The 27,874-nt window shown below is 39.4% G+C and overlaps 1 protein-coding gene across 2 annotated transcripts; it reads left to right on the forward strand.

Moving 5' to 3' along the window:
- Positions 1 to 2,464: 2,464 nt before the first annotated feature.
- Positions 2,465 to 26,089, forward strand: LOC118156212 (S-adenosylmethionine synthase-like). 2 transcript variants are annotated; one of them, XM_035310083.1, is made up of 10 exons: positions 2,465 to 2,483; positions 3,106 to 3,199; positions 8,723 to 8,800; positions 12,872 to 12,994; positions 13,638 to 13,750; positions 14,426 to 14,569; positions 15,928 to 16,146; positions 17,646 to 17,828; positions 20,563 to 20,696; positions 23,695 to 26,089. In XM_035310083.1, the coding sequence occupies exons 2-10, from the start codon at positions 3,127 to 3,129 to the stop codon at positions 23,795 to 23,797; spliced, it is 1,170 nt and encodes a 389-aa protein (XP_035165974.1). In that variant the 5' UTR covers positions 2,465 to 2,483; positions 3,106 to 3,126; the 3' UTR covers positions 23,798 to 26,089. The 2 variants fall into 2 exon arrangements, with proteins under 2 accessions (XP_035165974.1, XP_035165973.1); XM_035310082.1 differs by lacking the exon at positions 2,465 to 2,483 and having other exon boundaries at positions 3,057 to 3,199.
- Positions 26,090 to 27,874: the final 1,785 nt, after the last annotated feature.

The following is a 27,874-nucleotide window of genomic DNA, read 5'->3' on the forward strand; positions in this document are numbered from 1 at the left end:
ACCAATTAGCCAACACCTCCCCTGTGCGTACGACGCTCCTACATAAAGCAGGTTCCCTACAGTCGGTAGAGCAGGAAAGAATCCAGGCAAGTCTTGAATGTCTCCAGAGAAGGAGACTTCACAACCTCTCTCGGCAGCATGTTCCAGCACTTTGTGGCCGTCACTGTAAAGAAGTTCTTACACATGTTTGTGTGGAATTTCCTGTGTTTCAGTTTTTGGCCATTGCTCCTTGTCCTATTGCTGCGCAGCACTGCAAAGAGCCTGGCCCCCTCCATTTGCCTCCCACACTTTAGATATTTATAAACATGGATCAGATCAGTTCTCAGTCTTCTCCAGGCTGAGCAGACTCAGGTCTCTTAGCCTTTCCCTGTATGGGAGATACTTCAGGCCCTTAATCATCTTTGTGGCCCTTCTCTGGACTCTCTCTAGAAGATCCCTGTCTTTTTTGTACCAGGGAGCCCAGACGTGTGCACAGCATTCCAGATGTGGCCTGACCAGGGCAGAGTAGAGAGGCAGGATCACCTCCATCAACCTGCTAGCCATGCTCTTTAATGCACCCCAGGATCCCATTGGCCTTCTTGGCCACCAGGGCATACTGCTGGCTCATGGCCAACCTGCTGTCCACCACCCCCAGGTCCTTCTCTACAGAGCTCCCCTCCTGCAGCTCAGCCCCTAACCTGTACTGATGCATGTGGTTGTTCCTCCCCAGGTGCAAGACTCTACATTTGCTCTTGTTGAACCTCGTCAGGTTCCTCTCTGCCCAACTCTCCAGCCTGTCCTACTCCACAGCTCAGAAACAGGCTCTGCTGCCTGTAGTCCTCTCAGAGGTGTACGTCTTCCTGTGTCTTCTTCTGTGAATCTGCTCTGTGTGGGTGTCTATTTGCTCTAGTCTTGTTCAGGCAACTTCTCTTGGGACTCCTTTTTCCTCATCATCCTCCTGCTCTTCCATGTCTCATGGCCTGGCATCTCTCTGCTCTGTCCTGGTTTCTCCTTTGCCCTTGGTCACTCACTTTTTAGTTGCTCACTTCCAAAGGTTAACAAAGGTTAACTCTGCTTTTTGTATCTTTTTTTTTCCCTTCACCATTCATGGATGGAGTTTGAGTGTGCAAGGTGTACAAGGTAAAACATGCTGAGGAGCATGTGTTGAATGAGAACAGAGTGTAAGAGACAAGTAAAGCACCAATATTTTAGAATGTAGTGTAATCTCAGTTCATGATGGAGGAGACTGAAATTGTTCATGTGAACATTTTTAGGTGCTTTGTATGAACTGATTTGCAGAATGTGCAACTTGAGCTCAGAGTATTTCACAGAAGTGATATCCTTCCAAGAACACATATCTCTGTGACTAGTTTGTTTTTGTATGGTATTATAATGAACTTTTTTAAAACTAAAGAGAGGCAACAAAATAAAATAAGTGAGTTAATGAACTTCAAAGGGCGTTTCTGATAATCATTAACTGTGGTGTAAAGTCTTTATTGTTCTCCTTCACACACACATGAGCAATCGTCTTTCTGAGAACAAGTGCTCTTTAGTGCTGAAAACTTTTGCCCCTAGGATTAATAATGGAAAAAAAAAAAAAAAAAAAAAAGGCAAAACCTAAATGGGTGCAGGTGGTCTTTTGCTTCCTCTTCTTCGCTTATCACTCTGCCTCAAGCAGAGTGGTGGTTTTCACTACATAATCCCTAAATAATTACAGTTATTTCTGGAAATCTAGTACGCACTTTCAGGATGTAAATATATAGCAACATAAAATACACAGATGCAGTGGCAACAAGCTTACAATGAGGTAAAATATGTGGGGGGGAAAAAAAAAGCATGCGGTTGGTTTTGGCTCATTTGTCTAAGTGGTATATATTCATTCCTGCTTTTATTACCACATATATCTCATAAATGGGAAGATGTGTCGTGAAGTGAAAGACACACTGCTTATCAGTGAAGCCTTTGCAGAATGAACAGACACCCCTTACGAGATATTTCTTGGTGGCCTGGTGAGTGATGTCTTTTGTTCATGACGGCCAATAAGGCATTTGGTTGTAGCTCTCCACCTGCATCTCAGTACCCCTCTTGCTGCTGTATAACATGCTTAGGTCATGGAGCAAGGCTTTTGGAAATGGCTGCTGATTTACTGAAGCTGAGCTGAACATGATACATTGCAGCAGTGAACTGCAGTGGGAACAGGGGTTTTTAAGATCAGACACACCTGCTGTTTCCTAAGTAGCTTTGTGGCCCTGTGTTGTACTTCAGTGTTCCAGAGTGCAATTGCAATGCGTTCCAAAAAATGCTAAAATTAAACAGTGCTTCCAAAAGGGCAGAGCTTGCTTGCTTTTTTTAGATATCTCGAATCCAGCTGTTCCCTAGTGTATCTCTTCATCAAGGCAAACAGTAGGAGAAGAGGATTCTGTAAAATGAACTGAGAAAGCCTGACCATATACAAGTTTACATTTTTTTGAGCAAGGGCAAAGCCTTTAGTCTCAGAATTCAAGGTAATTTATAATGAACCTACTGCCTTTACTACTGGCTCTACAGACCATGCTGTTGGTTGCTATATATATGTAACTCTTCGCTGAGCTAGTGAAAAAAGTGGTATTTGAGAAGAAGACCACAGCTTATCACCTGGAGCTGTTGTAAACATATCTTCTCATATAAAAAGAGATACATTTCTGCACAGTTCATTACTGAAGCTAAGTACAATGTATGGATATTATGCCTAAGACAAAACTCCATTTGCCCTTACAAATTGAGATAAAATCTCTGTGCTTTTAAATCTTGAAGTGCTTTTTACTTAGCACTTAGGAGAAAGTAAGAATGGAGGCTTGGGGAAGTGTGCAAAAGTATTAAACTCTGGCTTAACTATCCTTCACGTTTAACTTAATGAGAACACTTCTGCAGAGTTTAACAGGACCAAGGTTAATCAAACACAAAAGTCTTATGAAAGAATTTTCTGTAGCAATGCTTTTTAAAATCCACAAAGATCAGTCTTAATCTTCTGAGGAACAAACACGCGGAAGCAATTACGTCGGCTGTTTGCATAGATACGTTAACCTTTCCACCTCATGTTCTGTCTGTGCTTGTTCCGCAGTTGCTTTGGGTCTTTCTTATTTGCAGGCTCCCTAAAAATACTAAGACATGTCAAGTCATACCTCAAAAAAAGAAAAACGATTTCTTTTTACCTCAGAGTCTGTTGCTGAAGGACATTCTGGTAAGTCAAAATACTGACTAAAACTTTGCTTTTATTAATACTTGCACTGAAGAATGCTATTTGATGGGAGTTCAATAATATCTTCCCTCATGGAGAAAAACAAGAACCAATTCATTACTTTGAATAGACTTCAGATTTGTGTTTTTGTTTAGTATGCAACATAATCTGGCAGAGAGGGCTTTAAACTTTTGCTTGAGAGGAAGAAGTCTGGAGACATCTTCTGCAAGCAGACTTAGAGCTGCCACATATACTGTGCATTGATTGCTTCTGTAGTTTTGCAATGAAAAAAAATATGTTTTTTACATAGGTGATCGTTTATCTCAATTTCTGAAACGTGAAACATTGAGCTTTGATTTTCTTGAGAGCTGCCTCCCAGATACTAAATATAGCTGTTTTGCCACGTTGCTCTCCTTAATGCAAGTTTACATATGCTGTAGGCGGTACAAAGCTAGTTTATTTTCCAGGGTCTGGGACTGAAAGACAATGCTTTAGCTCTAATTACTGTTCATTAAAATCAGTTATTTTCCACACAGCTTTGTTTAGACAAATGTGCATCTAGAAGCTATGTCAGCTGATGGAGTAGAGAAAGTTTGGACCTTCAACATAAATACTAGTGATTTATATTTGCAGTAAAGGTAGCAACAGTTCCTTTTATTTCAACTTTCGGAAGGATCATTTTAATGTTAAGGCTAAATTGCTTCTTTCCATATTAAAATAAAAGACAAAAAGCCTAATAGTAAGAAAATAAGGGTGATGGCAAGCACTTAACATTTGCATCTGAGTTTTTGTTGTGTATCTATGTTCTCAGGACTGCAGTTTTCTGTGTGGGAATGGCATAGTGTGAGACCAGTTATAGTGCCACATCTGTCTGCCCAGCCCCTAGTGAATAGTCCAAGAGCTGCAAAACCACTGCAGCATGTAGTGTATCACATCTAGAACCACTGCAAAACACTTGTTTGCTTTAAAACTCTATGCTGTGTGTTGTAATGGGGCATTACAATATAGCTGAAGGCAATAAAACTTATCAGTTGTTCCAGGTTATGCCGTTTCTGCTTGAGCATAAGATTCTGTGGCATGAACCGATTTTGCAACTTCCAGGGCTCAGTTTGACTCAGGGCAGTTGGCATATTTGCCATCTAATAAACTTTGGAACTTGGCATTACTGATTTTACACTGGATTTTAAATATAATTTCTGGGTCTGAAATTATGACCACATGATGTTTCTGTCTTTCATCTTATGTCCTTGTGTCATCAAACTGTGGTCAGTTTTTAATCAGTGATGGTACAATATAGTTTACATAATCGACCATGTTTCTGATCCTGTAAGTAAACATTCTAGCAAGAAATTTCAGTAGGGTAAGAGGGCAAAGGTAACACCCATCTACAAAAGGGGCCTCACAGAGGATCCAGGAAACGACAGGGCCATTAGTCTTACTTCAGACGCTGAGAAGGTAATGGAACAAGTCCACTTAGAAACAATTATAAGCCAAATGAAATAGGTGACTGGGAAGAGCCAACACAACACTGTTTCCAGGAGTCTCATCCTAGACAAACCGGCAAGGTACAGATGGGATGTGTGGTTTGAGAGTTGGAAATTAGCTAGCAGACCACACTCAGAGAGTGGTGATTGATGTCTTTCATGCAGGCTGCCAGCCTTTCACAAGTGGGGCCTGCCAGGGCCTCATGGTGATGGGCCTTATGCTGTTCAATATCTTCATAATTCCGGACAAATGAGATTGAACGTACCCTCATAAGTTTGCTGCTAACACTAAACTGGGTGGTGAGGTGGACATGTTGCAAGGGAGAACCATCACAGAGGGACCTGGACAGGATGGAAGAGTTGGCAAGCAAGAATTGCATGGAGTTGAACAAGAACAAGCGCAAGGTCCTATGTCTGGGGTGATGTGACTGAAGAGCCCAGTAAAGGCTAGAAACTGTGGTTTGCTTTTAGCCTCGTTTTAATTTGTATTTGAGGTAGTTTTAATGCAAATGTTCATCTGTTCAAAGTTACAGGCTAGCATGTTTCACATTTCCTTTCTTTTAAAGTATGTTTGAAGTTGTACCATTTTGTTAAGAGAATTGAAATAGCAGTTTTTGCATATCTGCAGGAAAGCTGAACACACTGTAAGTCTCTTTTCAGAGAAAAAGTGAAAAGTACATATTTGTTATTTGGAAGACTGAGAGATATGAAAGTTAACTCTCATGTAATTTAAGTGACCTAAATTGTAAGTCTAAAATCAATGGGCCGCTAGAACTAGCTGTTAGCACAGTCGTGGAAATTGAATGTGCGGCCAGCTCTGTCAACAAACACAAGCTTTCTGCGAGGAGTAAGGGAAGCCCCTGGGATGGGGGTGGCCAGAGGAGGTGTCACCTCCAGAGCTGCTGCTGGACAAGGAATTGGGCACATGGGGGCAGGAACAGGGCTGAAACATCCTGGGCACAACTCAGCCTACAGTGCCATGGCAGTGCGGCCTGCAGGGCCTGCAGCTGGTGGGAGATGCCTTCACGTGGGCTCCTTGGCCATTTGGCCAGTTTTTGTGAATTTGGCCAAACTTTCGGCCAAACGCTGGCTCACGGGGTGTTACCAGCTCTGGCCTGTGAAATCCAAATTTTAAATTCCCAAATGAAAAGTAATTGTCCTAATGTGCATAAGCTATAGTGATTAATTGAATTATTAGCTTCCTTTAACAGGGCTTTGTGAACTGACGGGTTTCTGAAGAGTTTAAATGTGGTCTCTTACTTATGAATGTCCTGTGAGGACACTTGAGCTGTCCATTCTGGAGAAGAGAAGATCAAGGGGTGACCTCATGGTTCTCTGCGACTCCCTGAGGAGGGGAAGCGCAGAGGGAGGTGCCGCTCTCTGCTCCCTGGTCACCCATGTCAGGTCAGGAGGGAATGGCACAAAGCTATCCCAGGGAAGTTCAGACTGGGCATTAGGAAGAAATTCTGTACCATGAGGATGGGCAAACACTGGAACAGGCTTCATAGCAAGGTGGTTGGAGCCCCCATGCCAGTTGGTGTTCAAGAAGATAATGTCCTTTATTATATGCATTAACTTTTGGTTAGCTCTGAAGTGATCTTTAAAGGTCCCTTCTGAATGAACCCTCCATCATTCCTGGTGATGGTCCCTTCCATCACTCTATACTATGCAATTCTCATATTAACTTCACTTTAAGCCTTAAACTTTGCATTGAATTACAGATCTTTTGGGGTATAGAATAACTCTTATTTTACAATTTCATTCTTATGTGTTTTCTTTCAAAGAAGATTGAAAGTAAATAAGTAGTTTAAGGTGGACATTCAGTTATGCTCCTCCTTCATTAGCTTCATCTTTGGGCCCTCTAGTTTACCTGCAAATGTAATGATATTCCCACAAGAGAGCAACAATAACACAGATAATTACATAGATAATTATGTAAACTTGCAAACAATAAAGGCACCTGGCTTATTGATTCAGACAATGCTGTAGATCCAGCTGTGTAGTTGTATAGCTGAATGCCTTTACAATTTTTTGTTGTTGTAATGATGGTGGGTACACTCTCTGCTGGGTTAAAAACTGGCAGGATGGCTGGACCCAGAGATTAGTGGTGAACAGAGTGAAATCCAGCTGGTGACTGGTTATGAGTGGTGCTCCCCAGGGGTTGGTGTTGGGGCCCATCCTCTTTAATATCTTCATTGATGATTTGGATGAGGGAATTGAGTTGCACCCTCAGTAAGTTTGCAGACAACACCAAGTATGGGGGAAATGTCGATCTGCTGGAGGGTAGAAAGGCCCTGCAGAGGGACCTGGACAGAATGGATTGATGGCAGAGGCCAATGGTATGAGTTTCAACGTGGCTAAGAGCTGGGTCCTGCATTTTGGTCACAACAACCCCATTCAGCACTACAGGCTTGGGGCAGAGTGGATGGAAATCTGTGCAGAGAAAAGGGATCTGGGGGTGCTGATTGATGCTCACCTGAACATGAGCCAGCAGTGTGCCCAGGTGGCCAAGAAGGCCAACGGCATCCTGGCTTGTATCAGGAATAGTGTAGGCAGCAGGACCAGGGAGGCGATCATCCCCCTGTACTCTGCTCTAGTGAGGCCACACCTCGAGTGCTGTGTTCAGCTTTGGGCCCCTCACTACAAGAAAGACACTGAGGCCCTGGAGCATGTCCAGAGAAGGGCTACGAAGCTGGTGAAGGGCCTGGGACACAAGTCCTGTGAGGAGCGGCTGAGGGAACTGGGGTTGTTTAGTCTGGAGAAGAGGAGGCTCAGGCAAGACCTTGTTGCTCTCTACAGCTACCTGAAAGGAAGGTGTGGGGAGCTGGGGTTTGGCCTCTTCTCACAGGTAACTGGTGATAGGATAGGAGAGAATGGCCTCAAGTTGTGCCAGGGGAGGTTCAGGTTGGAAATGAGGAGACATTTCTTCTCAGAAAGAGCAGTCAGGCACTGGACTGGGTTGCCCATGGAAGTGGTGGAGTCACTGTCCCTGGGGGTGTTCAAGTTGGATGTGGTGCTTAGGGACATGGTTTAGTGGGTGACACTGGTGATAGGGTGATGGTTGGACCAGATGATCTTGGAGGGCTTTTCCAGTGTTAATGATTCAATGATTCTAAGATTAATGCATATTCCTCAGGTTGATTCTGCATATATTCAACATTTCAAAGCTGTACTTTTGAAAAAGTAATATGGATTGCTTTTACCTGCTTCAGTTGAGACAAAGAATCTCAGTTTGTCCTCTAATTTGCACACTAACTTTAACAAAGCAATCAATACAGTGAAAAGAAAACTGGCATATTCAGGTCTTACTAGTAAAATAAAATAAGTAGTAGGTGCTATAGGCAGAATAGGTATTTCTTTTTTCTCCAGTGCTTTTGTCCTTATAATAATAATAATAAAAAAAGGACCAAGACCCTGAGACAGTATTTGCAGATTCTTTTCTAAACTCAAATGAGTTGGAAAAGAGTGGATAATGGCAGGAGTGGGCTACAAGCTGACACACCTGTTTGTAGGGAGAACAATGCCTCTTCCCATCCAAAAAAATTGACACATGAGATCCCCACTGGAAGTATTGATAAACTACCAGTGGGATAAACACCATTTGAAGTGGTGTTATAAGTGACAGTTATAAGATGAAGATCAAAATGGGTGCTTCAATAAAGCACAATAAAGAGGGTATGAATGCAAACCCCCTACTGAAAGAGCTTATCTTAAATACATCCTCAGAACATATTCTTACAGCTCTTCTTCTAAAACTAATATTCCAGGATGCCTTTGCAGGCCTTTCTCTTTGTCCCTGACCCAGCAGGCTGCTGGTCCTTGCATATGATGATAGTAATACGTTGGTTAGAATTGACTCAAGGAGCGTTGTAAACACAGGCTAAGACATGTTCAGAATTTAAGTTGTTAAAATGGCCTCTTGGCAGATATTTTATAAACAGAGGTCTCTTGGCCACTGTAAATGAAATTTTACTAAGAAATTACTTTTCAGTTTTCATCACAAAAATAAATGTTATGTGTTTCTTATTTTTTTTTCTTTTAGACAAGATGTGTGATCAGATAAGTGATGCTGTTCTAGATGCTCATCTCAGTATTGATCCAGATGCCAAGGTTGCCTGTGGTAAGTTCAATGCAGATAGAAAAACAGATTAATGAAGCACAACAAGTAATCTCTGTTGATAATACATCCTGTGATCCAAAATTCTTGCAGTAGTTGGCTGGCAGTCAACACTTCAACAGTCAGTCAAGAGGCCAGTTCTTGTGTACTGGCTCAGAGGAGAAGGGAAGACAGGAAAAAGACTGCAGAACGTGAACAGAAAAAAAAAAAAAAAAAGGAAATACACAGCATTTCAGTACAAATTAAAGATGGTGAAATGTAGAAAATAGGTGAGGAGAATACTTTGGTATGGAGAATACTCCATTTGTATCAGGGAAAAGTGTAATTATCAGGGCTAATGATAATGGGAAATTAAGGAAAAAGAGAACTGAGGAAAGGTATATGTCAGGACACATTTTCTGATATAGTGATATTTTTCTGATGTAGTGAGTAAAATGTATTAATAAAACTAAAATCCAGGAGTGCTAAATATGTGCTTACTGTGCCTTTACAGAACCAGTTCATTTGGATGTGATTCTGATCAAAGTGGAGGCTAAGAACTTATTGTTTTTAGGATTGGGATGAATGCAGAATGGGAATATTTCGAAGGGGCTTTGAGAGCAAAGCAATTTGTTTCATAGAATAAGTGATAGAGGCCATAGTTGGAGCAACAGCATCTTGGGAATACTGTGATCTAATGTGGCAGTTGGTCTAAGAAATCTCTTTTGATCCATGAGGCATAGATGTGAGCAGTGAGAAGATGTAGGGGGAGGGCTTAGTGTTTACGTTAGACTTGTTGAAGCATGTATTTCAGTATTGCAGGCAGTTATGCTTCTAAAGCTGCTGAAAAGCTGGAGCTGGTAACAGAGAAATGCTGCAAAAATGACAAGGACTAAAAATTTGTCATAAGGGATGTGAGAAACAAGATCAGTTAGTCTTATCAAAAAGGAGACTGAAGTGTGACATGATTACATAGGTAAATCCTTGATGCCTGTGATCTGCTGGGGGTGGGGTGGGGGGTAGGGGGGAATAGGAAAATATTAAAACTGATGACTAGAGTCAGAAAACTTGAGTATAGTATTAATGTATGTCTGGAAAAGATAATTGGTTGACCAGATGCACAGTTTGCTTTAAAAAATACTAAGTCACTGTAGCACCACATTTTATGTAACTATGAAATGTAATTTATGGAGAAGTTGAAACTAGGTTCTATCTACCAATATAAAAATGTATCTGAAGCTCTCTGAATTTTATTTGCCACTTGGACTTGTATGATCAGCAAGTTTTGCATATGAAGTTCTTAATTACTACACTGGCACTGCCTCAATGCAGCAAGAGGGAGCTGGTCTGTCTATGTGCTGCAAACATAAGATATAGCAGTAAAGTCAAGCAAGAGAATACGGTGTGCAAATAACATAAAGCCCAAGGCAAAATCAGTATTCTACTTCCTCTCTGGTTAAGTGCAAGCCAAATGCTTTCTTGGGAATAAGAGATCCTTCCCAGTGTGTTCAGCAAATCAGAGTCAAGAGAAAAAAATAGCTAACCATAAACCATGACAATATAAAAATGAAGTGGAAATTCCTACCTTGTAGTGGAGTTCAAAATATTCTTTTGGGAAGGCTTAAGCATTTAAGAAATCAACCCCCCCATGAAAAGCCCCAAACCTTGTAAGTTAACTTTCTCTTGAGTAGAACAAACAGGAGTGTTGCTAGGTCTCAGTTATGTGTTGCAGCCATTGTGCAGTTCCTGAGCCATGTTTTCTTTTAGTTGCATTAAATTTCAGTCAGGATGGGAAGTGGTCCTAGGTAGCAAGATGAATCATTCTTCTCATACTAAAAAAAAAAAAAGTGTCTTTGTGCCATGAAGTCTTGCATCACTGTCAAAGCTTCGTGTGGCTGTTACGAGCCTGGGAATGTTTCTAGGAACTATTGGTGATGACTGGAGCCTTATTTTGCCACCTCTCCAACTCTCCTGGTTCCATAACTTTGCATTCTTCTGGAAAGCCTTTCCCTGCTTGTAGGGATCACAGAGGATAAGATGAGAGTCATTATTCTCCTCTTTACACCAGGAATACAAGGTCTCTTCTGCCAGTACAGGAATCACAGTATGATACCTGCCTCACACACTTAGGTGGTCTGGTACAGTCAGGCAGGCAGGAAGAACATCACAAGTCAGTAGGGCAGGAGCACAGGGCTGAGTGTGAAACTAATGTTATCTGGATACCTTGTGCTGGAGCGGTATCACTGCCTGGGTTTGATGTACTCTATATGTTTAGGGCTACTGTCATATGATAGACTCTCACTAGAGACCACCATGCTGTGTTCATAGTGTCATCCAGAGATACCATGTGAGCTGGTATATAGCCCAATAATTCAGTATAGGCTAATTCCTCTTGCAAACAGGAAAAAAAGGTTGCCCTGCACTGTTTTCAACAGTTTGTGTGGATTATCTAAGCTAAACTGGCAAGAGTTTATTATTATCTAAGCTAAACTTTCCAGAGAAGGGCCACGAAGCTGGCGAGGGGTCTGGAGAACAAGTCTTATGAGGGAGCTGAGGGAGCTGGGACTGTTTAGCCTGGAGAAGAGGAGGCTCAGGGGCGACCTTATTGCACTCTACAGGTACCTCAAGGGAGGCTGTAGCGAGGTGGGGGTTGGTCTATTCTCCCACGTGCCTGGTGACAGGATGAGGGGAATGGGCTAAAGTTGCTCCAGGGGAGGTTTAGGTTGGATATTAGGAAGAACGTCTTTACTGAAAGGGTTGTTAGTCACTGGAATAGGCTGCCCAGGGAAGTGGTTGAGTCCCCATCCCTGGAGGTCTTTAAAAGACGTTTAGATGTAGAGCTTAGGGATATGGGTTAGTGGAAGATTTTTTAGCGTTAGGTCAGAGGTTGGACTCGGTGATCTTGGAGGTCTCTTCCAACCTAGACTATTCTGTGATTCTGTAAAGATAGCTTGATTGTCTTTATGTGATACTGCAGTCCACACCTCTACAATCCTATAGCATATTCCTGCCTGTAATACTTAACCTTGAAAACAGAATTATTCAGATTAGATGATGGTAAAAGTGACGTATGAAATTCAGCATAGGCCTATGTAAGGGGAAAGAGAGAACACTTAACCCCAAATATTAAAGGCTACATTCATTGCAAGCACATAGAAGTTGTACAATTACACGGGGGTTGTCACAGACACACATTTCTGTGGAAAGAGTCAGTTCTCAGTAGCTGTAAAAGCCTATGCTGAGTGTTAGGGATTGCGCTGAAGCTAATGGACATTGGAACCGAGAACATTCTTAAGCCAGTATGTAAATTTGTGGTTGCCTGTTATGAATGCTGTGTGCAGTCTGTTCCTCTTATCCATCCCAGAAAGGCAATAGCAAGATTGTAGAGAGCACTGGAAATAGTAACAGCATTGCCACGCAATGTCTTTCAATGAATAGCCTAGACCTCTTCAGTTCAGAAAATAGGGGATTGAATGGGACATGAAATAGAGCTATATAGTTGTAGGTTGTATTGGTGTGGTGATTTTTTTTTGGTTGAATGCAGTATGGTTTAGCACAAAATGTAAAAGGCATTACATTAAATTTGAAGACCGCATTGATGCTTGAAACAATACGAAATGATTCTGCACAGAATTTGTAATGTAGTTGTGGAGCTTCCCACTCCAGGATGCTGTAGATGCTAAAAGTTTTCATGGTTGCTAAGAGCAACTGTGTGAATTCATGTAACAGAAATCTGTCAGATTGGTAATGCCATCTGTTAATAAATGATGTCCCTCTAGCTTCAGCAAGTTCCTGAGCTGAAACTGATGTAGAGCAGGAAAGCATTTGGAGCATAGCACTATAGACTTGACTTGCTCTTATAGGTATTTGGTGCTGGCCACTATCCGGATAGGGTAGTTGGATTAGATGGACCCCTTGTGCACTGATTTTAATGTTAGTATCAGCTAAAGGGAAGAGTAACTGCACATGGACCTACGCTTACGCTAAGGCATTTCTGAGTTTCCTCTATAAGTAAATATTTGTTTATAAAACCTGCTTCAGAATCTTCTTGTGTAATTGTAATGATAGTAGCAGTATTTTTTTTCTTCCCTGCAGAGTGTGTAGCAAAAACTGGAATGATTTTGCTTTGTGGAGAGATCACATCCCGGGCTATCGTAGATTACCAACAAATTGTAAGAGAGACCCTTAAGAGGATAGGGTATGATGACTCTTCTAAAGGTGAGTGAGATCCTTCTTGCATTCATTTTTGGATCTGTTCTGCATGTGGCCAAAGTCTTGTTTTTATGGTCCTCTTGAAAATAAAATGAAATGTGTATCCAGACCTACAAGAAAACTGCATAGAGGTGGATATACTTTTTAGTGCCACAGCTGGTACTGGGGAAGCTATTTTAAGGTGGCATATTCATAAAAGACTTATTCTCGAAAGGGCTATCTACCTCTTGCTCCTTGATGCAGAACTCGTGTTTGTTCAAATGTCAGAAGATGGTTACATCTGCAGGTTTGTACAGTAAAAGCTTTGACACTGGTGCTCCTTGTGCTTGGGGTGAATAAACCTACAAAAGGATTTTAAGCAACATCACAAGCTTTTGTTGGGCAGCTTGTACAGCTACACTTCACCCATCAGTTTAAATAGCAAAATTTTCAACTAATACCTCTTACTTGCCCAGATCTTGAGACTGTTAAATGTGTTGCTACAGCCTGCTTCTGTTAGCAATACAAAGCGACGACAGTTTAGGAAAGTCAAATGCTTAGAGTTATTAAAGTCTTAGACAAGATAAGTAGATATTCCAAAAATGCTTCTCTAGCAGTTCCTGAACTTTGAAGAATATATGACCTAACTTTCCCAAACTCCCTTCACTAGGATTGGACTATAAGACTTGCACAGTTTTAGTGGCCTTAGAACAACAGTGTAAAGAGATCAAGCATGCTGTCTCCCATGGCAAGAGTGATGATGACATTGGAGCAGGGGATCAGGTAATGGGACTTCATTCCAGGCACTTACTCATATTTAGTATATGCACAAGCAGTTAGATTTGTGTTGGACCAGAGCCTTAAAAGCCACTGTACGAATTAAACTGTAAGAATTAATGGCTAAATACTGTGCACTCTCTTAGTCACTAGAAATGGAAAAAAGAAAAAAAAAAAGAGAGAAAAAAAGAAAGAGAAGAGTAACATAGCCATCAGTAGCTTCATTGAAAGTGGCTTGTATCCAGTGGCCTTACTGGTTAAAGCTACAATTAACCTTTTTATCAGTAGGTGGCAGTGCTGGTCTTTCAAGTCCAAAGAGTAGCCCGGCTCTGCTTCTCAGGCGTCATAAGTAACATTATTTTAATTGCCATGAATGGCGAGAGGACCGAGCAGTCTTTATGAGTTTTATGTCTATTAAGCCTTTGCAGTGGATTCTTATGGATGTTGAAGTCACTCTTGGGAACCAGATCTTGGTGTAACTCTGATTCTTGTGCATGAAGATACATAAATGTTATTTCAGACTGGTTTTATTCACTTTGAATGTTACTGCTGTCTATTTCTAGGCTTGGGTAGTTTTAAAGTACTGTGTGGCAAAGACAGGTGCAGAAATGCAAAGAGAACATGGAAATATGTGGCTTTTTTCCCCTGTTTTTCAGTACAGTTCTCCGTTTTTCAATGCAGGGTTTGATGTTTGGTTATGCCACTGATGAAACCGAGGAATGCATGCCCTTAACAGTCCTCCTGGCACACAAGCTTACTGCAAGGATAAAGGCTCTGGAACGGAATGGAACATGGCCCTGGGTTAGACCAGATGGGAAAACACAGGTTTGTAAAGTAGAAGCATAAAAAGAAGCTTACAAACTTTAAGGGTGAGTAACAACAGAAATCACTTACCCTGTCTGCTGCTAAACCAGAATTCATGTTGTTCTTTTTTGTTTGTTTTCCCAAAAATGGTGGTGTCTGTTTTATATTCCAAGGTGGGGTGAATTTCACAAGGTACATCTGTGTGTAGCACATATGGGATGTTTAAACTGTTCTGTCAGTGCCTTTGCAGTTTTCTGCAAAATAACACTTGTATTTTGTTTCTTTTCCCCTGGAGACTAAGATTAACAAAGTACTACAAATTACTGTCATCAAGCAGTTTTTGTTGTTGTTTGTTTGTTTTCTGAACTAACATCAGTATTCCAGAATCCTGGATTGAGATAGTTCCATGTTTTCTCAGTTAAAACAGGCCTGCTCTTGTGTCAAACCCTATATATGCTGTATTTGATCATTGGTCAGAGCCACTAACAGCCATGTTGCAGAGCTGAGTGGATGAGTCACTGTGCCACACTGTAAGAGTGATATACTTTGGCAGTCTCAAAGGCAGTAAGTCATCTCTCTTCCAGGCTGTGAAATCTTCAGGGGAGGAAAGGAAATCTATATATGTGGCATTTCCAAGGCAGCACAGTGTTTTATTCTTAACTGTTGTTGCTTTAGTGGGAATGAACTGCATTGAGTTATACTGCTGCAGCTGTTACAGTGCAACATGGATTGTGTCCATTCCTTTTGTCAGCAGCGCATAGAACACATGAATATGCCTGCCAGGGTGTATGTATCCAAACGTTTTTGAAGAGTAGAAAAGTAGAGGTCTTCTTAGTCTACAAGAAAACCTGTATTAAGGATGAAGCAATGCCATATATTTGCATGTATATAAAAGTCATGCAGTATGTAGCAAAAGATACAGACCACTATATCATAAACTACAGTTACTCATTTCAGCAGGGTTCTCCAAAAATTAATTTGGCTTTACTATTTGAGGTTATGTTACCATGCCAAACTGAATGAGTTTAACATCTGTCAGTAGAAATCTTAGGCTTCTGTATCATACCGGCTGATTTTTTTTGTATCTCTGTGGAAATACATGTAATATCCTTTATATTCTTTACTTAACTCTTTTGGTGATTGTACTTTAACACTTCCTGTATCTTTTCCCACAGTGATACTAAGCATCAGCAACAATCCATTAATTTTCATCTGCTTTCCTTTTTTTTTTTTTTTTTTTTTTTCTTATCCCAAAGAAAAGAACCATGAGGTGGGTTTTTTGAAATTTCAAACTGGTGTTCTACCTGAAAAAGAGTACTGTAGAGGTGCTGCTGACCTTGAGTATTCAGTGATTTCTTTTTTTTTTTTTTTTTTTCCAGGTCACTATGGAATACAAGGACAGCAATGGAGCAATGGAACCCATCCGAGTACACACAGTTGTGATTTCAGTACATCATGCCCCAGATGTACCTCTACAACACATACAGAAGGAGCTAATGGAGAAAGTTGTTAAAGAAGTCATTCCAGAGAAGTATCTTGATGAGCACACAATTTATCATCTGCTTCCAAGTGAAAAGTTTGTAGAAGGTGGTCCTAAGGTATGGTACTCTGAAAGAAGAAAGGCTAAACAGGCTTGGATTCAGAAAGCTTGAACAGACGTTGCCACGTTTCTAAATGTTGTCTTGCACTGCTATACCTTTAAATAAAAAAGTATATATGTTTTTAAGGAAGCTTCAGCCAATTCTACTGGAGTTTTAGTACTGGACAGCTTGCATCTAAGCTGAGCTGTTCTTGCTTGGATAGCCAAACATAAAGATTCTTGGAACTTTGTCTTGCTCTCAGAAGGTATTTTAAATGTCTGAATGTCATCCTTTAGGTCACATGCTAAAATGCCTGACAGGAAGAATCTCTTTGCTTTAACACTAAAAATAAAATAATAATAATTAAGCAGAAATAACTACATCTTCTATAATTGAGTTTCTACATATAAATAAGCAAGCATCTACATTTAAATCATTCAGAAAGCTTCACAAAAGTTAATGGAACCCTTAATGTACTAAACCCCTTGCTACTCGTTAGAATTTGACTTGTGTTCCAGTTTCCACATGCCAGTACCAATAAGCAGGTCATTACTATGAAATCGTAGAAGTTTTGTTGTATAAAACTTTTTAGTTTTGTGTAAGGAATTAAATTACTAAAGTTACAAGGTGTGCTCATGATCATACTGGGATGATGTAGGGATACTGCTTTCACTGAGGAATAAATATCAGCTTTACTCCCATATTACTTATTTGGAGTTTTAAGGTTAGTGTATTAACTAAGTATTAACTAAGTTAATACAATTAAAAAGTTAATGCTGTTTTAGGATGGAGTTTCTTGACACTCTAGAGTTTGTTTAACAGCTTGAAGTCACTAGCTCTGCTAATCTCACAGAAAGGCAGTAATTTTTTGCTGGTTGAACAAGTTAAATCATCTTATCAAGTTATGGGAAGGAGGCCAATGGTGAGTTTCCATCACAGGGGATGTAACCAGGTGAGAAGAAGCAAGAAGTATCAAGCAGTCCTTGTACTGCCAGTGAACTGTTGGATGAAGTCAGGTAAAATATTTCAGTGCTCCTGTGCTAGACAGCACTGAGATGCAGCCCTGTGAAGCTATTGCTTCCTCTTTAGTATGTGTATGTAAGTGAAGCTTGTTAACCTTTTAGGTCTTATGTGATCTGTTGTTCATCGAGGCCTTTTGTATCTTTAAATTCTTCACCTCTGTCAAGTGTTACTGAGTGAAGTCATTGGTCAGCAATCCAGAGACAGTATTTCAACATTGCTGATTTGAAGGGAGCACACTTTTTGTGATACTTTCAGTTATGTCACTTTCTTAATAGTTTTCTAAACTTATTGCAGCAGAGATGGTTTAGTACATCCCCCCCAAAAATAATTTCAGTTATGTACACACCAGTCATTAAACAGTTGTATGTGAAAATAGATACTGTGAACAATGAGTTGTATCTGTGGCAAATGCAAAATAAAGTTGTACCTAGTAACCTAGCATGGGGTTGGATAAACTGTTGTGTCTCGTGAATATTCAATTGTTTGTCCTGCAGAGTGATGCTGGACTGACTGGCAGGAAGATCATTGTCGATACCTATGGAGGCTGGGGAGCCCATGGCGGAGGTGCTTTCTCTGGAAAAGACCCTTCCAAAGTAGATCGTTCTGCAGCATATGCGGCTCGCTGGGTTGCAAAATCTCTGGTAAAAGCTGGTCTCTGCAAAAGAGTATTAATCCAGGTATGAGCAACTGTGAAAGTAATACACCATAACAGAAATTCTGTCTCTTCAGTTTTTCCCTCAGAATACATGCCACAATCACGGTCCCACTCCAGCCTCAGAAGAGCATGTCCCATACTAAAATGGGTCTCCAGGATGTTCCTCTTGGGAAAGTATTAAGGAGCCCTGTGAGGGAAGCCAAAGACACAGGACAGGAAGTACCTGAAACAAGGAGTGTGTTCTCAGTAGTATTCCTTCTTCAGCTCTATTGCTACCCCTGCTGCTGGGTACTGCATCATTGCTGCTTTTATTTCAGGGAACTCAAGTGATCTTCTCCATACACGTGGACTTCCAGCACTTCAACTTGTGTTGCACTGTACATTACAGACAGTTCCGTTAGCAGTATCTAGATGTGGCTGCGCAATCTTCCCTTCTAAATATTCATATTGCTTGTAGCTTAAACCACTTCAAGCTGTATTTGAAATTACCCAAAAGTCACTGTGAGTTCTCTGTTGTGGGTTCCTGTTATACTATTATTGTGTGAGGTATGACTAAAAGCAAAATTCAATTATATAAGACTTTTTAAAGAGTTTAATACAATAACAACTTTCATCAGTCTTATATGCTCAGAAGAAATGCACTTCCTTCCTAAGGCGTGAATTTTGGAGACTACCAAGTCTAAGAAATGGAAGGAAATTTTTTATTGACACTTACACAATTACACCGTTAAGTACAAATCCAAAGTAAATGCTAAAGAATCTTTTTTTTTTTTTTTTTTTTTTTTTTTCCAGGCAGTTGGTAATACCTGCGTGTTTATTCCAAGTAGCCTTAACCCAGTATGACAAATTAATACATTCAAACATAACAGAGATCTGGCTGATACTTTGTTGCAGAAGTATGTTTAGAGTTCTTTACCTTCTCCATGGAGCATGCCCACTGAATCTGTTTAAAATCAATGATAAAATACTCAGACATATTGAATAGGAACAAACCCCCTTGCTTTAAATGTATATGTGTTTGATATCTGATTAAACCTAAAGTCTTGAGTAAGAAAAGGAAAGGGGAGATTGGGAATACAGCAAGCACACATAGAAATGTCCAGGAAATTACTGATACCTTTTTTTTTTTTATTTTTATTATTATTTATTTTTTTATGAGGGGATAGAATAGAAACTTCTGACTTCTTGGTATGCATATCTGTAGTGGCATTTCTGAGTACATATATCACTGTCTTAATTCATTAGTTTGGTGGGAATGTTGTTATTTCATAACTCTGAGAAACCCTCCTTAAGTTTCTGAGCCTGACTGTAGTAGACAAGGCAAGATTAATTTCATAAACAGCAAACTACGGAGATGTCAGATATTAGCAATAAAGGGAAGAAAGGAAGAGAGAAGATGATGAGAACAGAAGAGCAAAGGTCCTTTTAAGTCGTAGAAGGCTGGATTAAAGATTAACATGGAAAAATCTATCAAGTGGAAATATAAATGTGTTTTCATCCCAGTAGTGGCTGTACTGTAAGACCCTGCCAGCCTCCACTGAGGCTTATGATTGAGCTGGCTTTGCTATGGACATTGTTTCCACACTAACCAGCTTTTAATACTATAAAGGCAAAATGCATAATGATGGGAACTGCAGGCTAATTAGCTGTATATTATCACACATACCATGTAGTTTTTATTTAGCATGATATAGAATTATCAGCCTATTTGTTAATGAAAAACAGGCTTACCATTATACTGACTTACGACTAGACTGACTGACTGTTAAACAACTCAAAATTATCTAAAGGGAAGATTTGCATTATTGGGGCAGTTTCTATCAAAAATCAATTCTGGGTTACTAAGAAGTACCAAGATAGAACTGAGCCATTGGACTATTGCTTCCTGAAGTCTGTAGAAACCAGACACAGTGAGGAAGACCTGTAAACTGCAATGAAATGGTTTGTGTTGCTTAGTGACTGACAATTGAGCAAAACACATTTTCATGTAAATGCATCCTGATTTAAAACAAAAATGCAGCATGTGTTAGCCTATGGTACAGGAGGACTGTTTCGGAAAGAGATTGAATGACAAAAGCAAATAGATTTCAAGAGAACTTGACAGTACTGTGCTATGGTGAAATGAAACTAATGTGATTCTTGGGCATCAGAAAGATGTTATAGAGCTGAATATAATGAAATTGCAGGCAGTACTCCCTGGATTACTTTGTGTGTTTCTGATAATTGTGTTTTTAAAAGTACATGAAAGTATTGGATGAAGACAGTGCATGCAAAAAGTTGTTCTGGGAAAACAAGTTCTTTAAGAAGATGTAAAGCTTTTTTTTTTTTTTTTTTTTTTAGTCCCATCCTACATACATTTTTCTTTTTAATTGCCTCTGGGAAAAAAATAAATAAAACAACAACAACAACAAAACACACACACACACAAATATTTGTAGATCTCAGAAGCTGGAGTCTCAGGGACCTGAAGTCCTTGAGTCTAACTGATGGTGAAGGATGCAAAATGACAGTATCTGAGCATGTAGAAGGTACCTCTTTTGCTTTTAAGGCTTGTCATCCAGGTCTAATATTTGATCAAGCAAATAGGTGATTTCCTAGCATAAAAGAAAAACAGCCTAAACATATTTTCTAGCTTTCTATATACAGAAAAGTGCATATGATCTTCCCTTGTTAAATAAGATAGATCTTTCATTTCTCTTAAACAAAATGTAGGAAGGACTCTAACTGCATCTGAGTTATGTGTGTGTCTTCCACAGCTATCATATGCTATTGGCCTGAGTCATCCTCTTGCTATCTCAGTGTTTCATTATGGAACCTCAGACAGATCTGAAGAAGAGCTGCTCGAGATTGTACAGAAAAACTTTGATCTACGCCTTGGAGCTATCATAAGGTTTGTGTGCTATTAGTATTTGATGAAAGGAATCCTATTCTTAAAGCTTTTTTAAAACACTTTAATATTAATGTTTCTGGCTCCTAACCTCACAGAAGTCACCTTCATCATATGTCTATTGCTGCTGTCATTTCTGCTGTGGCCTGACCCATGCACTCAGTAGAACATACAAAGCTTGATTCACAAGTCCTATCACAAGATGTTCTGAATAAGTAAGACTTGGCCGAATTATATAATGCCGTATCTCCCAGTAACCCTGGTAGTGTGCTATGGTGCAGTTCATTAGTCAGGTGGTAGCAAGCTTGGTTAAGTAGAATTAAAATTTAGCATTAGATGTAGTGTGTAAGCCTCCCAGTCCCAGACTTATCTGGAGAGCATCAGAAATATTGCCTCTTACTGAAAGAAGTACTCAGTTAAATATGGACTCCCGGGTTTGATCTTTAGGTGGTAATAACTTGTAAGTCAGCTGCCACAAGACAGCAAGATTCCGGTGTCTTCACTTTACAAGCAGTCCCTTTGAAATGAGTGGGTAGTTATGTGCTGTAATTTGCTCTTACTCATGCACAGAACTGTGCATTCCCTTACGACAGTAGTGGCAGAATGGTGTTTGCTGTTGCTTTTCTGGGGATGTTGACCATTAGCCCAGAAGAGAAAGCAGCACTTTTAAGGTACTAGCTTCTCCAAAAGAGCAAAGTGTAACTTATGTTATATAACCATCAGAAAATCCGAACAATGAGACGCTCTCTAGTTGTACCTTTTTTATGCAGCCTGTTGAAGTCAACTAAACTTAATTTAAATGGAATAGAGGTTTCTTAAATACTCTCTTAAGCCTCATTACGAGGTTGAAATATCTTGTGTTTAAAAAAATGTGTGGGGGGGAAGGAGAGATGAGGGGATGAGGGGTGGGAGAAGAAAAATCCTGCCATGAGATGAGATGTCTTGAAGTGAAAAGTCAGTTGTGATCAGAAATGTATGAGTCATTGAGGCTACCACACAGTCACTGAGGACAGTGAATCTTCTGGTTGATTTTCACCAAACTTTGCAGTCAGGACTTCTTAAAAGTTTCGTGAAATATACAACTAATTGAGAGAGATACTCTGTTTTTTTTTCTATTAAGGGAGCTGCCACACTGTGAGTTTACTTCTTACTAAAATCTGTAGAATCTGACATGGGAGCTCAAGTCTGAGATAGACAGCAGCAAGAATCTGACTTCATCCATAGAGTATTTGTCACTTTGAGCAATACTAAGTTTTAAAACTTATGTACTGAAATGCTAACATTTGTGTTTGATGTCTCATTATTTGAGGAAACCCCTTTTAATGATTCACTTCTCTTTTCACTCTGGAGCTATTAATATCATTCTAGTCTATGTATTCTGGAGGAATGTTGATTGTATTTGCCTATGAGGGGGGAAATGCCAACATCTGATTATGAGGGTTCTTTTTTCCTTAGAAGGGAGCCATTTCTCAATACCAATTCACTATCAGGTGGTGTCGTTATTTTTCCAGTGAGGCCAACCTTCTGCAGTTCTTTACAGAATGTTTTCTGAACATATATACCAAGAGCAGAGTTGAGGTTTTTGTTTGTTTGCTTGTTAATATATGTATTCTGAGTTAATGCAAAGCATTATAGCAACTTAAGTTGCTAGGTAATGTTTTCTACATGTTATCAGTTTACAAATAGAATTAAAACTCTTCCTTTGTAATTATGGCAGTTCATTGCCATCAGTAATTTGTGTGGAGGTTCCCAGACACTTTCCTTGATTTGGTACAGACAAAAAATACTGCATTTTTAAAGTACGTTATCTTAGTCCTAGAAGTGGTGAAGGCAGTAAAAAGAGGAGAAGGAAACCAGCAAAACCAAGATAATTGTTTAGTGACTATTTCCTTGATAAATTTACCTCACAAGCATTAAAGTCCTTTACATGGTGCTAGCTACCAATTCTAACCAACTAAGCACCAAAGTGTTTTATGCTGTCTTAACTTTTTGTCTAGTTGGAACTCACATTTTGATGGTTTTTGTATTACAATCAAGTACAAATGACTGTAGTGGCTCTTGAAGCATGTGATTGCATTACATAAAATGTTATTTGAGGCAGGACTTAGCTGCTGTTCATCATAAGATCCATAAATGACCCCTTAAGTTTGAGAATATGTAACATCTTCACCATCTAAAATGGTTTAACTATCCTGCTAGTATTTGTGCTTCTTTTCTTACTTTGCTGTTCCTCAGCTGGTTTTCTCTCTAGCAGCTTAAGATATGAATCATCTATTTTAAACGTGCTTTCAAAGATAATTAAACATAGTAATAACAAATGAAGGAAGCACAAATAGAAGAAAATGTCAGGCCTTGCCTGAAATAAAGAGAAACATCTGTGTAGATACCTTTGACTAAACATTTAGCATAGCTGCAATCTGCTACATGATGCAGACTAAAACCCAGGAATTATGACTTGCATCTTCATTATTTATCTAGCCATTGTCATTGTTATGCCCTGTTCTAGTGACTCTGTGCATCTACATAAGCAGTTTTAAACCTCCACAGTTACTCAGTCCACCAGATCTTTGCCTGCTTTTTTTGAGATCAACATTGTCTCTCTAGCAGAGTAGCACTGGAAAATATTCTGCATTAGGCTCACAATAACACAAAATACACTCATGCTTGCATGGGTATACCTGACCATTATTCCAATTGCAATGCTTCTGCATCGGAGTGCTTATAAAGCTTAACTGTATTACCTTCTCTTTGTTAAGAAATTTCTCGATTGTCTGTTTCTTAAATTTCTTAATTTCTGTTTCTTTTGAAGAAAGCTGACTGTCTTGTCACTTTAAATTGAAGCCATCAGCTCACTACATTTCCTGACGTAATTCTTGGTGACTGAGCAACGAAACAATGCCTAATTTTTTTCATCTTTATTCTAGGGATAATACCGATTGTCCCTCTGAGATGTCTAAATCACAAAACACATTAAAGTGTCGTGTTTTTTCTTTTCATTCAGGGAGCTGGATTTGAAGAGGCCAATCTACCAAAAAACAGCTTGCTATGGGCACTTTGGGAGAGAAGAATTTACATGGGAAATACCCAAAAAGCTTGTGTATTAATCTTTTCAGAATGCTTCATTTAATTGACAGGTGGTTTAACAATCAGGTACAATTCCAAGCTGTTCATGAAAAGACTGTATGTACCCTTTTTAAAAATGACATTGTGTAACTAACAGATGTACTAAAAAATAATTGTATTTAATTTCTAACTTTCACCATGACCTCACACTTTAACTGCATGCCGCTCAATCTAACATACTTTTCAGCTCTGTCTTTGGTAACATGTGAACAATTTAGGCCTATAATTTGCACAAATGGTTGCTGAAGTCAGTACTGTCCTGCCAGAGAAGCCTGCTACTGCTTACCCAGTCAACTTTGTCCTGAAGTGGGTAACTTCCAACAGCTCCCTGTGACAGGAAAACAGAGATAGTGCAAATCGCCTTAATTCTTTGGGTAGTGACCTCCACGACTACAGTTTTAGTTATGGTATTTCTGGTCAAAGCAAATTATTATAAACACCCATTTCAGAATGGAGTTTGTTGTAACTCTAAATATACTTTGGTCTGAGGTAGCGTTATCTGTTTGTTTTTAACATTATAGTTTTGTAGGTTTACCTCTGTGAAAGCTGATGGACTCCCTTGTTGTAATTCTTTCACTTATTTATAGTTACCTCTTTTCAAACTGAAAATATCCCTGTCTGCATGAGTTGGAAAAGGTTGTGTAATGTTTCAGTTAAGTTTCATTTAGTCACTTCTGAAATGTAAAATCTTTTTGTAAAAAAAAAAAACTTGAAGGATAATATTTTCCTTTGACTTCTGGTTAAGAACACAAAATGGACAGGGAGAATGCAAAATCATTCAGCTTTTGGTTTATTTTTATTTTTTATTATTATTATTTTTTATTTTTTTTCAAGGACTGGAAAAGATGAAAAGGCTTGCATACAGGAGGTAGCACTATCCATCCAATCTCCAGAGCTTCTGTCTACACATTTTTAGCAAATCTAATAACTATTGAATTAATTTTACTTTCATAGGGTAGCTATTTTGCTCAGCATGAAATTTTCCTCGAGAACAGCAGAAGACATGTGCCTTGTTTAAAACAAGCAAACAGAAAAAGGCTACCTTTGCTAAATTTGTAGTGCTTAATACAAGGTCAGAGACAAAACAATTGCTCCACAAAATCACTTAACATCTTTTCAAATGTTTTCCTACTATCATTCTAGAAATGAATCACTTAAACTGTAGCCTCAAAAATGCAAAATGTTGCCCAAAGCAGACATAATCATCAAGACTGGAGTTATTGCTGAAAATTTAGGTAAATTGTAATGTAGCCTACATACAGCAGTCAATCAAAATATTTTTATTTCCAAGTGTTGCAACTGATATTTTAATAAATGCGTTAATATCAAATGAACAGGCTTTTCTTTGAAAGATGTGTCTACAATATGTCATGCAAATCCATCAACATATAGTGGTTCATAATCTGTGTAAGAAATTATAATCACGTATCAGATTAAAAACCCAAAATAGTTTATGCATTGTATTTTGTGACTTCATCCAGTGTAGCAGGCTGTGCAGATATGCAGCTAATAAAGTTTCAAGAATGAAAAGTATGTGTTATAGTAAAATAATTTGTAACACCATAATGATGTACACTGTAACATGTAGAGGCATTTGTCCACTCTCTTCTTTTTTTTTTTTTTTTTTTTTTTTTTTTTTTTTAAATAGTGAATTTAGATGTACACTTCCAAAAGTTAATGATCCTTATGAGGTCCTTTGAGGCAGAATTAAACCTAAATCTTTCAAAAGGACATAGTTTCACTCAAACCTAGAGAAGCCAATTAGAGAAGAAAATGAAAGAAATGAAAGTGCCAGCTTGGCTACGAAAGTGCCTTTCTTTCTGATCTCAGAAGAGATTAAGAGTTTCTGAAGGCGAAATGAAGACATTAAAATTAAGAAAGGTCAAAACCTGTTCTATTTGCTTTATGTCAGAATTAACTTTGACTCGTGCTTTCAGAGGACATCACAAGATCAGCTGCACCAAAAAATACAAACCTTGGAGATGTAATTAATCTTCCTTCTAAGATGGGACACTTTCCTTCTTCTGAAATAGATTTTCAGCTGTGCTGAACCTAACGAACCTTATCTGGAGCCATGCAGACATTATTATGTATCCCATTTTGTTAACTGTATTTCTCTTAAATGGTACAGAGAAATGCAAAGTGGAATGTTAATTCATCGCTTTTCAATTCATTTAATTCCTAATGAGCTAAAAGCAATTACTGGAATGGAAATTAAAGTGCATATCTGTACTACATGCTAATAAACACAATGAACTTGTCATTTAACGATACCTCAGTTTATAGCTCTCCACTGCCTTGACCTTGTGGTACGAAAGGAAATTCCTTCTTTACTACATTCACCACCCAAGATTTTTGGTCTAAGCACTCTTTGCTCCTTCTGGCACAGGCTGTAGAAGGAAGAGGTCTGGATGAGAGTTAAAATGAGAAGACCTCAGCATTTTCATCAGGAGCTCAACCATCCTGCAGCAGTCCAGAGTGTCAGAACTGGGATGCAAATTTTTAACAGATGGCAAAACCTTGTTTTCCTCTGCTTTTGATGATGCCAGCGTAAAAATTGATAGGCCTTAATGCCTTTAGCAACTTTATAAAACCATGATGCATAAATTACAAAGAACATGATACTCCTTTTGGCTGCATGCTGTTAAAACTGGAGCATTTTAACACCATTTTTTCCTCAGCAATAGACAAAAAATCTCAACCCCACTACTAGAGAGGCTTTCAAGCAGCTGCACACATTTCAAACCGTATCCTACTTGGTGGTCTGCTTGACCTCTCGAGGATAGTCCTAAATATTAAAAAACACAGTAAAATACCCTGGTATATATTACCCTATATTACCCTGGTCAGTAAAATATCCTGGTATTCCTTCCAACATTTTGGCCAGGAAAACAACATTTATTTCAAACCTCTCCTACCATGACTGTAGTAATTGGAGTTCTAGCTCTATCCTGATTTTTTCCAAGTAGAGCACTCCTGCTTCTTGCCCTACATTTTTTTCTTAGAATTCCTTCACGTGTAACATGCACTCTCCTGCAATCTTTCTTGGGATGGACTCCCACTGTGATGTTACTGTGCCATCTGAGCAATTTGAAGGAACCAGAGGAATTGTACAAATTGGGGGATTTTAGTATCAGATCTCACATTTGGTGCCTGTCTGTGTGCAATATTTTGACTGAAATTTCGGATTATTCACTCCTTGTGCCAAGATCCTTTCGCAACAGTCAAAGCAAATCTCTCTTCTAGCATAGTTTTATAATTTTAAATGAAGTCAGTTTTCCCTGATGGAATTTCATTTGCTCACTTTTATACTTTAAAAATGTATGTACACACTGATAGAGAAACAAGATTTTTAGGCAACATCTAAGGGCATTTCAAGCAGGCATAAGCCTGTAGTGCTGCTGAAAGAAATAGTTCTGCTGTCTTGTCACCCTCTACTGTTTTTTCTAGCCTTTGGATCATCTCTTTGGTTGGTGCGGAGGTAAATGTGAGGCTTAGGAGTGAAACTGGCCTATATTAAAGCTAGTTGGAAAAAAAATATTAAAAAAAAGGGCATTAACCCAGGTCATTCAGTCTGTTACTGAAGATAAGGCAGAAGCCTGTCTTCATGTAAGCTAAGTGTGAATTTTATTTGCCTCATATTCCACGTCTGGCACTGTTCCCCTTTTTGGGAATGAGAAAGTTGCTAACATCAGATGCAAACCTTCAAATGCAGAAGGATTGATTCTGTGGTTCCTCATAACAATCCCGCTCCTTTTCCAGTGGCCTGGTATGAATGAGTCTTTGAAGAGGGACATGCATGTGGATGATGGGATGAGGTGTACGGAGCTGAATACGAGCAGCCGCTGAGGGAGCTGGGGTTGTTTAGTCTGGGGAAGAGGAGGCTCAGGGGAGACCTCATTGCTCTACAACTGCCTGAAAGGAAGGTGTGGGGAGCTGGGGGTCGGCCTCTCCTCACAGGTAACTGGTGATGGGACCAGAGGGAATGGCCTCAAGTTGCACCAGGGGAGGTTCGGGTTGGAAATGAGGAGACATTTCTCCTCAGAAAGCGCAGTCAG

Source organism: Oxyura jamaicensis, chromosome Z (genome assembly GCF_011077185.1).
Source record: "Oxyura jamaicensis isolate SHBP4307 breed ruddy duck chromosome Z, BPBGC_Ojam_1.0, whole genome shotgun sequence".
Lineage (NCBI taxonomy): Eukaryota > Metazoa > Chordata > Aves > Anseriformes > Anatidae > Oxyura > Oxyura jamaicensis.